This window comes from Fusarium sambucinum, chromosome I (assembly GCF_050947815.1).
Source record: "Fusarium sambucinum isolate potato_lamoka chromosome I, whole genome shotgun sequence".
NCBI lineage: Eukaryota > Fungi > Ascomycota > Sordariomycetes > Hypocreales > Nectriaceae > Fusarium > Fusarium sambucinum.
Genome location: NC_139294.1, coordinates 6,901,350 through 6,918,508, shown reverse-complemented (window position 1 = coordinate 6,918,508; position 17,159 = coordinate 6,901,350). Strand labels below are relative to the sequence as shown.

The following is a 17,159-nucleotide window of genomic DNA, read 5'->3' as shown; positions in this document are numbered from 1 at the left end:
TTCAACCAGGTCCGGATCTACGGTCTCGGTATGCATTATATAAATATTCCTTTCCTTTCCTTCATTTCCCTTCCTGTCTATCAAACAATCGCACCAATGCCATCTGCTCATGAATCGTGAGGATCTTGTGAATCTCGCCCGAATAATGCACCTTCTAGCTCAATTTCCACCGTTACACAAATCGTACCTCGTCGAATAGACCTGCCCTGACTTGGATGAGAGCAGCAAGCTCAAAGAGAAAAGATTGCAATATGATCACGTTGGTGACAACGTGAGAGACTGATACAGTTGTTGTGTTCTCTTTTTGCACTCGTGGCTGCGGGGTTTCTGGCTCTAGAGTTTGCTGTCGGGATTTCGGTCGAGGAGTCTCAGGCCTAGGCTCCTCACTAGGCTCCTCAGCTTCACGGCTCTCGATTTCAGCGTCATCGGCGTCGGGTTGTTGCTGTGTCTCGGTCTCCCCTTCGGCGTCGGGATCCTTTGATGTAGGCTCCTCTGTCTCAGACTCCTTGATCTCTGGCTGCTCGGCCTTTGTCTCCTCATCGTCCAACTCCTTAACCTCTGGCTCCTTGACCTCTGATTCACTGGTCTCAGGTTCATTGACCTGCGGCTCTTTATCCACTAGTTCCTCATTTTCAGGCTCCTTGATGGGCTCGTTTTCCTCAGGAGCCTCAGTTGTTTTGGAGTCTTCATCGTCAGCCTCAGTAGACTTGAGCAGCTCAGCCGGTTCAGGCACGCCCTTAGCAGGTTCGACCTCTGAAGGTTGAACTTCAGTCTCGGTCTCGACACCTTCAGGCTTTGTTTCCCCATCCTCTTTAACTTCGGTGGGGGGTTGCTCTGCGGTTTCCATCACAGAATCATCTGCTTCATCTTTCTTCGTATCATCCAGTTCACCGGACACCTCATCAGTGTGCTCTGGCTCATCCTTCTTTGAATCATCGTGTTCAGCAGGGGCCTCTTCAATAGGCTCTGGTCCATCTATAGTTGCGGTTGGTTGTGGCACCGGCTCTTTATCAGACTTAACAGGAACATCAGACTTGACAGAAACAGGCTCAACCTCGACTCGCGGTAATCCCACCTTCTTAGAAAGAATAGTTTGGCCCATAGTTGCAAACTCAGCCGTCTGTCGAGAAAGCACCTCCTCCCTAGCCTTCTGCGTTGGGTCGATAGTGCCCTGTATCCTCTCTGGAGAGTGGCTCAGCACCGGAGTGCCTCGTCCCCGGCTAAGAGACGCCTCCTTTGAAGAACTCAGACCAGATTTTCCGGGAGTCGCATTTCCACTGCCAGGCGCACGGCCAAGCTCCTTACGTCCTCGCGGGCTGCTGGCGCGGCTCGGTGTTCCCAATTCGGACAGGAGACGGTGCGCTAGGCCTTCCAGTGCCGACGGCCGGGAAGGAGATGTACTGCGTGACGGCTCTTCAAAGCTGCGTCGGTCAGGGGGGTCTTCACTGATGGGGGTAGGCCTTGGCGTGGGGCCCGCATGGTGTAACATTGCATCCGCAGTCCTGAATGCATCTCGTCTTTGTTGCACCAGCTCGTCAAAGTGGGGAATGCTTCTCTTGTAGGAAGCTACTTGTTCTTCCAATCGTCTGAGAACACTGAAAACACGTGGTAACGAAGCTTGAGACCACTGCGGTCGTTGGCGGCATTGTTCCATAGCTCGGAATTGTTTTTGTTCTGCTGTCGGAGATGGCAGATCTCCCAAGTCGTCATCATCGTCACTCTCTGTAGCTTCTTCTTCTCCTTCGGTTGTATGTTTCTCCTTCACGGCATCATCGTATATATAAGAGCTCGGATTGCGAGTCAACCAACCTTCGATCTTCATAAAACCGCAGACAGCCAAGTCAACGAGCGTCTCTGTCACAGAGAGATTTGTCTCTACTTGATTAACGAAGAACGTCTCCAGAAGATCCAACAGTGAATTGAGAAGAGGATCGTCTGGACGAAGAGTATGATCCCCGACATCCTTGGGTGCTCCAGGAAGACTGTCAGGCAGCCTTTGGTTACTCGTAGACGCCCTGGGTGCGACAAGTTTCAGCGAACAAGGATGAGCTTCAAGTTTAGTCATAGTATCTCGAAGGACAAGCTGATACACTTCATCAAAATCATCCTCGCCACCTATTGTCCCTGCCAACGACATGAAAAATTCTACTTCTTGCTCTTGAGCACCGACAGTTCGGGTACCATTTTGTACCGGAATATTATCAGTCCTCAGAAGAGTGACAATGGCGTAACGATGATGTCGCTTGAGAATAGCCGACACCAACTGCAACGTAACATGAATCGTTTGTTGGTTCCGTGATCTCAAACATGCAAGAATGAGATCGACCAGGTTGAAGAGCAGAGGGGTCGCGGCTGGTTCTGCCCTCTCCGCCAACATTGTGGCCAGATCCATTGACTTTCGTTTGCGAGCCTTACTGACAGACGAGCTAGAGCCAGGTCCGTCGGAGGCGATGTTATCAGGTAGTGCCAAGAGGTAGTGGAGGATAAGGTTGATCATGTCAGGGTGGTCAAGAGATTCTAGGATACGGCGGAGATAAGTCAAAACAGCTACTGACGAACCTCCATCAATATCAGAGGATTCAAGCAGCGAGGGGTATCTGGACTGTCAGTAAGTTTCACGCAGAAGGATAAGGTATCTTACAATAACTGTTGCAAGAAAATAACCTGAAAGTGCTCTAACAGAGTCGACTTGACCTCAACCGATCGACAGTGGTTCAAGACATCTTGCCAGAACAATAGGTGAGATAGGAAAACTTCAAGGTGAGATTGAAACTCGGGGGAGCATGAACTAATGACTTCGTAGTTGGATGTAGGATGTTCGTAATCAGAAAATGCGAGAATAGGGGGCAGGTTATGAGGGAGATGGTCAACGACCAGTTTGCGACTCAGCTGGCTGTACAAGGCGCCAAGACCTGTCGCCATCAATGTCGACAAGTCGCTTTCGACAATCCATTGTTCCAGAGGTCCTGAACTTGACGCTGCTTCGATAATGTAGAGCAATCCTGTCCGCGCAAAGTCGCCTACTTTGCCCTCATGATGAATATAGTCCATGAGGATATAGAAGAGAGGAAAGTCGGCCTTTTGGGTCCTTCCAACAAAGGTATCGCGGTTTCTGTCGTCCTTCTCCCTGTTCTGGAGCGCCACGCCGCGATGCGTTTTGAACCATGCTGGGAGGATACTTGGGTCCAGCCGGATCTTGGTGGTGATATTGAAGGCAAGTTCGACGACGCGCGACTCAGTATCGAGGCCCAGTCGCACACTGTTCAACCCAGTGATTCGTACGAGGAGGTTTGTCAAACTGGAGGAGAAGGTCTGGTTCTCAACAAAGGCTTCCTCCTCACTTTCGATCAAAGTCGCAAAGAAAAGGACAGCCTCCTTAATGATCCATTCGTTATATGAGGTCGTAGCGATCTTGCCGATGGGAACGTAGATTTGCTTGATCGAGCAGTATTGAATACATGGATGCGGTAGCGGTCGTCGACTCTCGTCGCTGAGGATGTTGGTGAGCTCTTGGAGGCGGATTTCCAGGGTTTCTGCAGCGTCGCTATCGCGAGACAAGTTGGACGACGCTCTCCAGGCGTTCTGCAGTGGTTAGTACTTGTCGGGTACGGAGGGCTTCGGCTGGTGCCTCACTAGTAAGCGGCTGTACTGTTTCTCGAATCGTTGTAGTCGTTTCGCGGGATCCTGTCCGAGGTCCTTGCGGGAGCCCCCAGATGAAAGAGGGCTCAATAAGCGCGACCACTATGGGGGACAATTAGCTGAAGGTCTTGGCTGCTGTAGTGGCTGTTGATGGGGCACTCACGAAATCCATTGCGATATTGGATGCATCTCCCGGCGACTATATCTAAAGCAATAAGGTCACCTTGACCACATAACGGCACTGCACAGGTTACTTCAATTTGTTGTGTTGAGAGCTGTCGTCTCCTGGGTCGATGGACGACTGAGTGGACATGTGGCGTTGGATTGTGGCTCTATAGGGGTGTGGCTGATCGTTCAGGGTAGGTTGCGACCCCTTTTCGATGTACAAGTCCTGAGGTGAAGATAGTTGACTATAGAACATAAATAATTAATTCTTTTATTTTATACTCTTTATCGTTGATGATATTACAATAGGTCCTTGCTGAGTGAGGTATTCATAACAATAAGAGCAGACTGCTGTCGCACAGATAGTTTATCATGTAGTTCTTGAGCCAAATTGAATTTAGGTAACCGAGGTGGTATGACTTGTAAAAACATTTTCCGTGGTAAGAGACAATTTGACGGGATTAGAAAAGGTGACATAGCTGTTTAGGAGTATGCAAGACCGGGATAAGTCAACTCTCAATTATGATTTCATTTCATAGTCAATCAATGCTTATGAGTTCCAGCACATAAGCTCTTACATATTCTTACCTTGGGATATATCGTCAATCAGCTGTTTGTACGATATTCAAGTTGCCACACTCGCTTTAGTTTGCCTGCCGCCGAGTCAACAGGTATCAGTTGAGAAACAAAAACCACAGTCTGGGGAAATTCTTCACGCTTCAGGTCAAGGTCTTAGATGCCGCCTCAGTTCTGGACAGCAATTCGATGGACCTCTGCTTGGAATACATAGCTGACGTGACTAACAGAACGCCACCTCCCAACTCTGCTCAAAGTATAATATCATATCGTTAAAAAGGCTTACACAAGCATTAGACAATTGGTTTGGTCCTTTTTCGACATCCTGGCAGTTATGATTGCATACAACTGAGACTTATCTTCAATTTCAAGGCTTTGACGTAACCACTGGAGACCACCACAACAAAGACATCACCAATTAATTGAGCAATCAATATAACAAAGGCACTACTTTTATTCGCCGCAAGCACTATCCAACAGCAGCCTGCCGAAATCGAACTATACACCCGCTGACTTCTACCGCAGCCATGCATCACCCAGTGCTACATAGCCAAATCCTCAACCCAAATACGGAACATGCTCATCTTGTGCTCATCTGGGGCTTGTCGGGTCACCATTGCTGCCGCTGCCGCTGCTACCGCCACCGCTGGCCTTGGTTCGACTCGCCCAGATGTGCTTGACCCGGTAAGAGTCCATGGGGGGTGATGCATATTCCTCGCCGCTCGACTGAGTGAAGCCGCTAATGTTACTGAGCATACTTGAACTGCGTCCACGCGAGCGGTTCATGCGCGGCTCAAATGGTGGGGCAGTTGGGGGAGGCTGCCAAGGGGACAGGGACGGAATCGTGGGCGCCGAAGCCGAAGGAAGCATGTTGTCAGAAGCGGACCAGAGACCGGTTGGGTAGTGAGGAGGAACCGTAGGATCAGGATTCCAGGTACTCGAATTCGCAGGCTGGAAAGGCGGTCCAAGCTGTGAGTGGCCAGCGTCGAGAGGCGGCATCATTTCGTATGACATGCCATTGCCCGAAGTCATAAACTCGTGCATGCTCATCAACTGCATTTGAAAGTGCCGGATCTCCTCGCTCTTACCAGCATTGTCGGCACGGACGTGGGCCAGTCGCTCGTTGTAGTTAGCTTCGATGCCGGCGACATGACCTTGCCAGTGAGAACGCTGTTGGTTACGCCGTTCCGCCTCGTCCAGACCACGGTTGTTCGCATCATTGATGTTGGCAAGTTCGTTCTCAACCTTGGCAATACGCGTGGCGACCTTATTTCGACGGGTGTTGAGGTTTGACTTCTCAACTTCCTTGGCTTTGATTTCCTTCTCCAGTCCAGCCTTGTACTCCTTGAAGGCCTTCTGCGCTGCCTCGAAAACTTTCTTCTCACTGCTGAACTGCTTCTCGACCTTCTTTTTTCGTTCGGCGAGTTCAGGAGCAGTGTCAAAGTTCTTGAGTTGTTCAGTAAGTTGCTGGGTGTCACGCTCTGCCTGGGCTTTCTGGGTTTCTTGCTGACGAATCTTCTGTCGATACTTTTCGTCATGGTTTCCAGCCGAGGAGAGCTGATTGTCCGTCAACTCATTGTCCTTTCGCAGGGCGTTGGCGCGGTTCTTGTATTCCTTTCGCAGAGTCTTGAGGCGGGACTTCTCTTCACTGAGCTTAGCCTCGACCGCGGCAATCGATGTTCTCAATGTCGTGGCAGGCGAGTCCGGATGAAGAGAGCGCTGGGCATTAGTCACAGGAGGCGGGACGCCATCTGTCTCGCGCTGAGTGGCCTGTACAGTTCTGATACTGGTTGAGAACAGAACCTCATCAGTTTGGCTATCAAGAAATTCACAGACATATTTGGATGCGGGCCTGAGCCCGTAGATATCGCCTGTCCAGCGCATGCCTTCGTGAGAATCCTCAGGAGACTCCTCGATTGGAAACATGCGTGTGGGCTGCCAAACAGCGTTGTTGACTCTGACGTAGAATGGCTTTGAGGTGTCAATGTTGGCGGGTCTTGAGTCCTCGCCGGAGGATTCAACCGAGCGTGTCTCGTCGTCGTCGATTTCGGGAAAATAGCTGGTGTTAAAACATACTTCATCGCTACCAATATAGGAAATCCAAATTTGATTAGGTTGGTTGTTGAAAGGGGCATTGCCAAGATTATGAATGTCGGTAGCATTTGTCCCAGCTGACTCTGAAGCCGCATGGGACAACTCATACTCCTTTACCACCACAATCTTGGTGCTCGCCAATGCTGCCCATAGCGGTTGCTGAAGACGAACTTGAGTGCTTTGCTTTCTTCTTTTTTTGGTTGTAGGTGCTGTGGACGTCGACGATGTCCCTATTTCGGTATCAGGCGTTGAAAACCCCCCTTCATTGGTCGTGTCGCCAGCCACACTGGGTGGCTTTCCGGCCTCCGGATCACTGGCACCAACAGAAGAATTGGCCTTTTCACGCCTTAAATACCATTCTCGGATATATCGTACGATGCCTTGGGTCAGGATATGTATAGCTAGAACACTTCTGACCCATCCATAGGCACTCATTTTATCATATGTGCTGGAAGTAGCTTCGAGCGAACTGCTGAAAACATTGGGCACCCGCCAATGCTCAGGTATATGGCGAGCCACACGACCCCAATGGTTTTTGGTCCCTCGGAGCAGATGATGGCCTATCACCCACGTGAAGCATGTGGTGAGTCCCCTGGAAGTCCCGTCTCTTGCGCTCGTTCCCCCTCCCAAAGTAATAGCAATGACTGGCTTGGCAAAATCCAAGATAGCGTCCTGGATTGGACCCCACAGAAAGAGCCATATCAGAAGGAAGAAAAAGTCGACACATAAAACTGTCACAAGAGAGGGCATAGTCGAGTTGCCATCAAAAATCTCGGCCAAGTTAATATTCATGCCGGAACTGGTGGTGACAGGAGGAACAAAGGTAAGGAATGTAAAGATGGTGTAAATAACGGTAAGTGAGAGCGATGGAACATGCATAAGAATGATGAGAATAGCGAGCGTGTCCTGCATAGGAAGCGACTTGAGGACAGTGGTTGCGAGGTCAAACGGGCCCGAGTCACGGTGGACATCAGCGTTCTTCATGGCATTGACGTCGATCTGGCGGTGGCTAGAGTCGACACCACTGGGGCCAGTGGTGGTGGATGAATCGGAGGACATCTCGGAGACAGCGTCAAGAGAGGAGCGTCGGTGGTCGTCGTTAGGGGTGTCGTTGGTTGCATCATAGACACACTGCTTGTACGGGCTGCTGGCGTGACCGTTGACGGGCGTTGACTGTCCAGGGGCGCCGGAAGCACCTTGGTCAGGTCGTCGGGCAGAGTTGTCGAGCTGTCCTGAGCCCTTTTTGTCGATGGAACGCTTGGCAGGGCCTACAAGCCCATTCTCATGGCGATTGTCGCGGTGACTGGCGGCGCCTTGCTGTCGCTTACTCGAACCTGGAGCGCGAGGCATGCGCAACGACTTGTCTTGCTGCCACAGTCTGTCGAACCTGAGAACCACGTGGGAACAGGGCCGGCAGCCGGGACAAGCCTTTCAAAGTCAAGGGCTTGGAACTGGAAGTCGGCAACTCGAGCGATATGGTGTCTCGGCCGTTTTTAACACGGTACGGCGGGCAGAAGATAGGATCTCGGGCAGATAGAAGGTAGAGTTGGGAGGCGGACCGTTGCAAAAAAAGAGTTCGAGGCCGACATATGCATTCGAATTGTAAACGGTCGTAACGGAACAAGACACGAGGCAATGCTAAGATCAAACGATAAGGGCAACGACAGAAGAGGGGAACTACCGTCAAGTCAAGCCAACTTCAACAAGCAAAACCTGCTAAGATCGGCCGAGGGGCCGCAGAAAGCAGGTATTGTTGCAACGAGATTTGACTGGTTACGACGTGGTTTTACAGTAGGGTTTTGATATAGAATATTGGACGGTTAAAAAAAAAAAAAAGGTAATGCAAGGTAGTGGTTGTTGTTGGTTGTGGAGGTAGGAGATTTTTTGGCTGTCAAAGCCAGGCTCGTGCTTGTGGAAGAATCGAGGTATTGAAAAGGAAACAGAAAGGAATGGAGTGGCCGAACGCAAAAAGGATAATGGAAGGATGGACGGGAACGGGAATAGCGGGGTGCGAAGACTCGCACTGTACCATACGCGGCTGTTTCTGGCGCTCTTTGAGTGCTGGAATCCACTATAGTCTTAGTGGCTCGCATGATTACAGGGCTCCAGTCGCCAATGGGTGCCCGGGTTTTGGGACGCATGAGATGGGGCGCAATTGGGGCAGTGGGCAGGCAGTCTATTCCAAGATGCGCGCTAAAGGCGCGTTAAAGAGGATATCAGTGGAGTCTTTGGCTGAATTGGAGAGTTGTGCTGATGAGAGCTGAAAGGTGTCAACGATGACTAGAATTAGGACAATGAATAACTTTAATAAAGGGATGTATCCTCCATGTGGATCGGCTACGTTAAGATTCCGCTTCTGGGTGATTTTTGGCGTCTTGAATGCCAACAGATCAGGTACCCAGGAACAAGGTTGTGCTGGTTAAGATGAGGCGCTACGCTGGACTGCATAGCTGGCTGGTTTACATACAACAAGCTCATGATCTACCTACTAATCCGTCGGATTAATGATTGAGTTTGGAGTTGAATGCCATTCCATGCAACGATATCCGTTGGAAAACTAGACTACAGTAGTTTTTCTCAAGTAAAACCAGACGATTGAAGAGGAGTCACATGCTCCACCATGAAACACTCCGTGCGTCTTACTGTGTGAACCCTGCTTTTTAGCAGAGATGAGTTGAGGCGAAAGAAGGTAAATTATTGGCAGAAATCAAAGTCTTTGTCCACATTCGTCACGAAGCATTTGCTTTGACAGAAATGCGACATGATGGCTTGAATTGAAGTGCTTGGCCTGGCCTTCCTTTATCTCAATAATACTCTGTACATTGACATTAATAAAGAACAAATGCAACACATCGCGCGCGCACGCCATCGCTTACAAGCTCTGTAAACAAGCAAGTATTAGCCAGGGTGCACCCCGGCTCTGCCGTGCTCCTACTATAGGGCTTCTCCGCAATGCAAGAAAAAGGACATCACCAATTGCAGCCTCATCTCATGGTTAACATCATCACTAACAATGTACAGTGTCATCAACAAAGCTAGAAACTCTTGCCTCGGTAGACTCCGACACATGTCGAACCAAGCTGGACGAATGAGCCAGTGAAACGCCCCCCAAAGGTTAATCTCTACCTAAGCTAGCGAGCTGTCTCCCTCTTAATTTTGGAACGACGGCCGATACCTTGGAAGCGACGCGAGAGAATTCACTGACGTCGTGGGCGCCACGGGCTGCCCATTGTGGGAAAGGCCCTGAGCTGGCTCAAGGGGAAAGATTTTAGAGTAACACGGATTGGTCAACTCTTTCCAAGGGTCGCTAAACTGCACGACAAGGGCACGACGTGGACACAAACATGGATGGACATGGCCATGAAAGTCGAAAACACAATGAAACGACAAAGGTAGCGGCTCTTGTACTCAAAGCTCAACCTTTATACCACAGCAATCCACAAGCTGCAAATCATTCTGCAAGACCCCATCGAGTTTATCGGAATCTCCCAACTTAAGCAACAATTAACCATTATTTCCCGACTCACCGATAATGATCAACTCCCCAGGACGGTACTTGAGTCATTAGACTCAATCCAGGATTTACTTTCGGCAGTTTTTCTTGGCCCGTTTTTTGGTCTAATTTAATGTCCCGCTTTTTATCATGTCCTTTTGCAACGATCAAGAACGAACTTCGTCTCGATATGGACAAAAGCCGATCAACAAGGGCAACAATTTTGAGCTTGGTTACATTGAAAGATTTGCAGGCCATTCCCTGGTAGATGCACATAACTCTTATATACCCCACTTGCGCAGAATGAAGCTGTCGGTCCACTAACAGCACAGGGGATAAGAGAATACGTAGTTGAACTTGCTGAAATTTGTGCTTAGGCATTGCCTACCTATTTCTGAGACACTATTCAGGAAGTTTAAAACTCCTCTTTATTAGTGGTTGACAGTCACTGGTTGTACACATCAACACCATAAAACCCCTCTTCCATGTGTCGTCAGTTGACGACTAAAAACGCTGATCATCCAACCCACATAGGTTTGTTTACGAAGAGATCACCGCACTGTGATCTGCTGCCACGACTCAAACGGCCGTGCTTGCTTATGCGAGCCCACTGCTGACTCTCGTCCATTCAGAAACCGAGAATGGACTTCAACGAGGCCAACCTCAAAATGTTTGCTCTGTACGAGACAAGTACAAGGCAGTTATTTATATCGTCCTCGTTTTCATTCCAGCTTTTCGAGGCCGACCACGAGGCCGTTGATGAGGTTGTGGCTATTTATCAACGCCGGTTGTCTCAACGAGCATCAACCCCACGATCTCGTTACTACAAACGAACAACATCATGATGGAGCGCGATAATCGCTACTGCCCTGCTACGTAGCAAATCGCAGCACCACGCTTAGGTCTTGGCTTGATCCCTATCGATGGGGGCGATCTGTTTGGCTGCCACCCCTCGTCGGCACTTCTCGCACTTGTCTGTTTAACTTGCCCTATCAAAACCGAGCTTACAACCCTGCATCAGCTTCCTGTGCACTTTGTTTCGTGTGCTAGGCCATGAGGTGGTGTCAAGTGACGGTGAGCGGACAACGAACAAATAATGATGGTGTTAAAAGCAAGTGCTCTAGCAGCGTCCATGAAGCGTTGCCTCGTTGCTTGAGTTCATGACCTGAGTCAAATAGCATTGAAGCTATGTATGCAATAGTATATAGCTAACTGGTGAGATCCGGTACTTGAGACCCTGTTCTGGGCGGGGGAACGTTGGAGCTTCCAATATGTTATGCGGGATGCCCCGTGCTGCTGCATATGAACGCCACTTGAGCCAGCCCTGTCTGGATGGACCGAAGCGTTACATGGCATGATGTGCTGTGATATCTTCCGATATCACACTTTTCGGTTGTGCTCCCGCCGCGTTGTTTTCTCTTCAGAGTGATCCGGAAATTGTCCATGTGTTCTCGGAGATGAAGAAGTCAACGTCTTGCTTTGGATGGCATGACTTAGACTGCTGCTTAATTAGGCAACCCGATGTCTCTGGATGTCTCAGGTACAAGCTCAGTATTTTGATGTCTGTAAGTGACATTGAACTTGTTATAGGTTTCATTCTTTGAAGTTTTTGTTGACTCGGAGGCCTTTGATTCCGTTGCTGCCGAATGTATTCAATGCATGTCTTACGCGTGGCAGTTTAAACGCCAGTCATAAATTAGGCGTTGGATGGAGACATGTGAACATTGCCCATATCAAGACACGTTCCGAGGCCATCTGAGTTGACGACCGATAAGTACTGCAGTCAACTGCAGGCTAGAGAAAATGGCCGATGAGAAGTGGTGAGTGTATGCTTTTCTACCTTTACGTCACTTGAGTTCTAGGATGATTGAAATATATAGTGAAGAGGTATAATGCCCTTTGCAATGGCCAAATGAGCCTTTATAATATGGCTGTCTCTTCAAGTAGATTTTTCGACACGCAAACGCTCAGCGACATCGTCGTCTCTCTGGCTCTGTTCTTCAGATTTCTCTTTCTTTTCCGAAGGCATTTCACTTCCTTCCATATCTGCCTTCACCTGGGCCCTGATAGACTTCCTCAAAGCCCTTTGTGCTTCCCATTCAAGCCTCTTCTTCTCGTGCATCTCCTTCCTCATAGCATCTTCTCTATCCTTCCAAATCATTCGCTCAAGCCTCCACAGTTTCTTGGTCATGTCCTGAACGATAGGCTCCTGCCGCTCCATCGAGGTTGGCGCCTCGATATAGTAAATCTTCTGCAGATTACGACGCACATCTCCCCTTTCTTGCTTGCGCGTTCGCGTTCGTAATTCGGCATCGGGGCTAGTATTGTCCATTTCCTTGGCCTCCTCCGATCTCTTTTCTCGAGCGTCGTTGTCGATGCTGGGCTCAAGTCGGAGGCTTGCACAGCCGAGGAAACGCTTTGTACCTACAGCGTGAAGCTCGATGTTCATATGAATGTGGCTTTTGTAGATTCCTGTGGCGACGTAGGCATCGACTGAAGTGAGACGGGGTCCGTTGATGGTTTCCTGTGAGGTTTATTAGAACATTAGGGATTGGACCGAGTGACAGGGAAAACCTACATTGATCAAGCCCATGCCGTCTTTGCTACTCAGGAGCCACATCTCCTTGCTGCCTTTAGAAAACCTGACTGGTAAACGACCGTCTTTCCCTTCGGTCTCCCTTCGAACCTTCCAGTCATCTCGCCATTTGTTTAGCACCATGTCAGTAAGCTCATCGAGGCCACTCGGGAGCAAGAAACCTCTCTGTGGCAAAATCAGCGTCGTATCCTCACTCTCCCCAAGGGACATCTACCAACGCACCTTCTTCCAAAGTCTGTCAAGATGATCCCTCTCATTTACCGACAACCGGTATACGTTCCATTTATCGAAGCGCACTTTTTTCTCAGTCGCGTGCCATGCACGAATCTGCAATCTGCCCTCATGTTTCACGATTCTCTTGAGTATATAGCCTATGGTCTGCAACTGTTTCTCAGTTGGGCCATCGTAAACCAACACACCAAGGTCATTATACATGTAAGGCATCAACGCTAGTTGTTTCTCTAATCTGGCATCACGGGTTGACCCAGGTTTGACTGTTTCGATTTTAGAACCAACGGATCCCCCGGGTTTGACTGTTCTCCATGCTCGCGGATTCAGTGCCGGCTTGAAATCCCTGAGTGTTGGCCATCTGACAAATGCCTCGGAATTGTTTGGGACGTTGTACACTGTAAATGGTACAGAGTAGTTCTTGTCTGGGTGTCTCCATGTACTGCGAAATGGCCTGGCTTCCGGTGTTAACCCTGTTGGCCATCGGTCTTCAGCAAGATCGCCTTTGTAGTTTTTGAAGCGAACGAGACTTGGGCCTTTAGATAGTGGTTTTAGGATATGCAAAGATCCTATCCTGTTGGGCAACATGGCGGTTGGTATCTTGACCAGTTACTACACTGGTGCAAAACTAGAACCCGGGGTATCGTAATATGGAATAGATTGAAGCTTTTGGCGATTGTGCCATCAGACGCCTGTTGAGATGAAAGTATTTGTGGCTGAATGATAGCGAGGCTAAATATTTCTGATTGGAGCGGTGGATACTGCGCCACGGTCTGGGGAAGTACCGCGGTATCATCATAGGCCATTGGTACTAATGCAGCTCTAGGTAATGTGATAAGATTCTCGACAATACACAAACATATAAACCACAATGAGTTCCAACCCGCAACTAAGACGCCAAGTCATAAACATCTACAAGGGTGCGTCATTACCTTTCCTAGGACTAAAGCCGCACACTGATACGTGCAATAGAGCTCCTATATCTGGGGAGAGAATATCCTCTTGGCTTTGATTACTTCCGACCTCGGTTGCACAAGGCCTTCATTTCCAAAGCTGGAGAGCGCGACGAGGATAAGATTCGTCAGGGGATTGCGCAGGCTGAGTATGTTAAGAAGGGTATGTTTGAACGTGGCCGTTTTGCCAGTACTTACTGACACGAGGCACAGAGATCGAAGCTTTGTAAGTCTACTTCCCAAAACATTTACCAACGTGTCAAAACACTTGCAGTCGTTTATGAAGATTGCTTGTCTTCATGTCACTGCCTATCGTTAGACGTTAACCAGCTCCAAACTTTGTCACAACCCAATCACAAGATCAAATCAAGGTCAAGTCAACTCATCCAATGCCAAAAAGAATTCAATTGTCCCTAAAGTTCCATTATCCTGAAATCCCGTCCTCCCATCCAATAACCTGCTTTTTTACTAATCATATGGGTATAGGTACTATCTGAAAAGGTATCGCACATTGAGAAAACGTTATGACGCCGACGTGTAAATGGGAAGAAGTACGAGAAAAGATGCTGGCGAGGGTTGCTGTGAGGACTCGACCTGAGACGTTGAGGTCCCCCATGTATGTAGGCCTTGCGTCGTCACATGGTAAACATTCCAGCGGTGTCATCTATCATGAGACATTGATGCGCCAAGGCGTCCTCTAAAGTCCACCTCGAGATACCATTTTGCTTTTGCGCTTCAACTCCCGTGACGACCTCAAGATTCGCCCTTACGCAGCCTCTTCCTCGCTGACCATACTCCCAATTCTAAGCACTCTCCCCAGCTTGTTCCAGTCTCACTCATCAAATCCGCCATCATCTTGGCTACCCAAGCATCCCACTCATCTTGGCTCTTGCCGCTCGCGTCTCGAAGAATAGGCTCCAGTGCCGATACTTGTTGCGCAACCGTCAAGAGCGCCGTTTTGCGCAGTGCAGATTGTCCAGGTGTCAGGGTTTTCTTTTCAACCTTTTGGTTTGGTGCTGACTTGGCTTTCATCTCCACATACGACTTGCCGTCCTTTGTGACCACACCGCCGACACCTTCGCGCTCCCATCGGACTTCGCTCAAAGGGATTGCTAGACGCTTCGACTTGATATCCATCAAATCTTCTGCCTCTTGAAGGAGGAATGCGCTGATGAGAGAGCACGGCACAGGCGACAGTTGTCGGCCTTCGAGAGTTCGCGACAAATATGTATTGTATTCAACCAGGAATGAGTTCAATGGCGCAGACAGTGGCGTTTTTGATGTCATGAGGAAAGCGCCTAGGTCAAGTGCGGCTTCATGCTCTTCTGCCTCTTCCGAACCTGGCATTGCACTTGGGACATGTGGTCGTAGCATGCGAAATGTTGGATCGCTGTCCCAAATTTCCAAAACTCCACCAGGTTTGAGTAGGCGGAGATATTCTTCAACAAAGAGTTGGTAAACATGACTTGGAACCATAAGGCATGCGTCTTTGACCATGATCAAGTCAAATTCTTCATCGCCAAAGGGCCATGGTCTCTGACGGAGATCATGCTGAATAAATCGCCATTTCATATCCTTGTCTGGTTTGCAAAGCTCGGCTGGGGATCCTGGACTGCCAGGTGCCAGAGGCGCGATGTCAATGCCTGTGAAGTGTATGCCGGTGTGGCCTCGATCCTTGTAGTATCGATGGCACATCATACTCCAAAAACCTGTGCCGCATCCAACTTCCAACACACGCTGTGGAGGGTTGTTTTGAATGAATGGTGTATAAACGGGTGCGCCATAAACCTGAATCATGAGAAGTGTTCGCAAGCTTTGTCGATGAAGCTCTGTAAGATCGGTAGGGAGAGGGTATGACGATGTTGGATCATTGAAGTAGGTGCGGCCATTTTTTACGATAAATGGTTTCATCGCAGGGTCGGACGAGTTGGAGGGATCTGTCGAAGTCATTGTGTGATTTGAGGCGGTCGTCTGTCCGCTCGTGGAAGATACGGACTCTGTTCGAGGGAAACCGAGGTTTAATTGCTTCGTTGTCCCCGACATGGGTTTGTTGCCTGCTTCCAGCTGGGAGTACATGGTGACATTTTTCAGATCAATAGAGCCGTAAGTTGGAGTAATCGCGCCTGAGTGACGAGAAAGAAGCTCGCGTTCTCGAGATTTGTCGATAATGACGGGGCGGTTGAAGATAATAGGAGAGGATAAAGGTGCTGTTACGGCAGTGGTAGAAGTTGGGTTAATACGATGTTTATGTGATGTTGACGTCGACGTTGAAGATTGTCGGCGCGAGTCAGATGATAGGACTTTTGAGTGCGAGTAATGAGAATTGTCTTCCCCCAAGGAGGGGCCGCTTTTGGCGACGGGGCTGGAGCTGGAATGCACGAGAGACGACTCGTGCGACGAGCGACTACCGCTACGCTGACTCCCACTAGAGGTCCTCGTATGCTGAAAGGGACGTCTTGTGTTGTTGGGCTTGATGTCGTGGGAAGCTGAAATGGACCGCGGGGGAGTTTTAGGGCGATGCCACTCCTTTTCAGCCTTTGTCTTTCGAGCAAAGGTGGGTAAGGGGTTGGCAGAAGCGTAGTAAAATCCGCTCCATTCCGACATTGTCGTCCTGGGCTTGGACTGAACTATACTCTTTGGCGCAAGCTTGCCGATGAAAAGGGATAGGGATGGGGATGTGGATGTGGATGCCCGTGGATTAGGGGATGGGGTGGTTTGCCTGGACTAGACAGGGGTGGGCTAATAGTTTACCGTTTGTACGGAGTACAGTGCAGGTGTAGGTGCAGCTGCAGGTGTAATTGCTATATGGGTTGATCAATCTGGTGATGTAGTTTCACCGCCGCTAGCAAACACTGGCGGCTTGAGCTGAAGCCGCCCGGGTACTGCACTGCACCGAGATTTGAGATGGGAGGCAACTTGGGTGCAGGTAAGTTGGGTACCTCAGTACCTACCGGCAGGCACTGTAGAAAACGGTACTCTCCCGACCCCCTGGGGCTGGTTGCAGACTTTTTGGCTCTTCTAGAACCCTTCTTTGGCCCGCGTAATTGGACTTCCAAATCCGGGTGGTCGCCGGATTGCCTCCCGGATCATGCAGGGGCACTGAAGGAACCGATGGTTAACTCGACACTGATTCAAGGTGTCGGTCGCCTAAATCGCTTGTGCCAGGGTTTCGGTTCAGCGTGGTGTTGAAAACGAAGAATTCCCGCAATTTGCAAAGTTAAAATGTCGACCGCTGATCGCACCTAGAATCATCCAGTGCCAGGTGTCGACCTTCTTTGCTGCTCCTGTCCTGGTTGCCCAAAGAGGGACATCGACCGTTGTTAGCAGCAGTGCCGTCGTTTTCCCTGTCTTCTCTTCCCGTGTTATGATGTCGCAACCTTGGAATAGATGGCGGAACCAACGTAGGCTAATGATT

At 49.5% G+C, this 17,159-nt stretch overlaps 5 protein-coding genes across 5 annotated transcripts; 1 reads left to right on the top strand and 4 right to left on the bottom strand.

The window, feature by feature from the left end:
* Positions 1-172: 172 nt before the first annotated feature.
* On the bottom strand, positions 173-3,811 carry FSST1_004927 (Retinoic acid induced 16-like protein-domain-containing protein; the record flags this gene model as incomplete). Its single annotated transcript, XM_083231152.1, has 4 exons — positions 173-2,597; positions 2,642-3,582; positions 3,634-3,741; positions 3,803-3,811. 4 exons carry the CDS (start codon positions 3,809-3,811, stop codon positions 173-175), a joined length of 3,483 nt encoding a protein of 1,160 aa, XP_083088357.1.
* A 1,160-nt stretch (positions 3,812-4,971) lies between these two features.
* FSST1_004926 (uncharacterized protein) lies at positions 4,972-7,824 on the bottom strand (the record flags this gene model as incomplete). The annotated part of the gene is made up of 1 exon (XM_083231151.1): positions 4,972-7,824. The coding sequence occupies one exon, from the start codon at positions 7,822-7,824 to the stop codon at positions 4,972-4,974; it is 2,853 nt and encodes a 950-aa protein (XP_083088356.1).
* Positions 7,825-11,906: 4,082 nt separating this feature from the next.
* Positions 11,907-13,379, bottom strand: FSST1_004925 (uncharacterized protein; the record flags this gene model as incomplete). The annotated part of the gene is made up of 3 exons (XM_083231150.1): positions 11,907-12,491; positions 12,546-12,728; positions 12,786-13,379. The coding sequence occupies 3 exons, from the start codon at positions 13,377-13,379 to the stop codon at positions 11,907-11,909; spliced, it is 1,362 nt and encodes a 453-aa protein (XP_083088355.1).
* Positions 13,380-13,662: 283 nt separating this feature from the next.
* FSST1_004924 (electron transfer flavoprotein regulatory factor 1) lies at positions 13,663-14,285 on the top strand (the record flags this gene model as incomplete). The annotated part of the gene is made up of 4 exons (XM_083231149.1): positions 13,663-13,711; positions 13,764-13,907; positions 13,958-13,970; positions 14,231-14,285. The coding sequence occupies 4 exons, from the start codon at positions 13,663-13,665 to the stop codon at positions 14,283-14,285; spliced, it is 261 nt and encodes an 86-aa protein (XP_083088354.1).
* Positions 14,286-14,497: 212 nt separating this feature from the next.
* Positions 14,498-16,348, bottom strand: FSST1_004923 (class I SAM-dependent methyltransferase; the record flags this gene model as incomplete). The annotated part of the gene is made up of 2 exons (XM_083231148.1): positions 14,498-15,387; positions 15,445-16,348. 2 exons carry the CDS (start codon positions 16,346-16,348, stop codon positions 14,498-14,500), a joined length of 1,794 nt encoding a protein of 597 aa, XP_083088353.1.
* Positions 16,349-17,159: the final 811 nt, after the last annotated feature.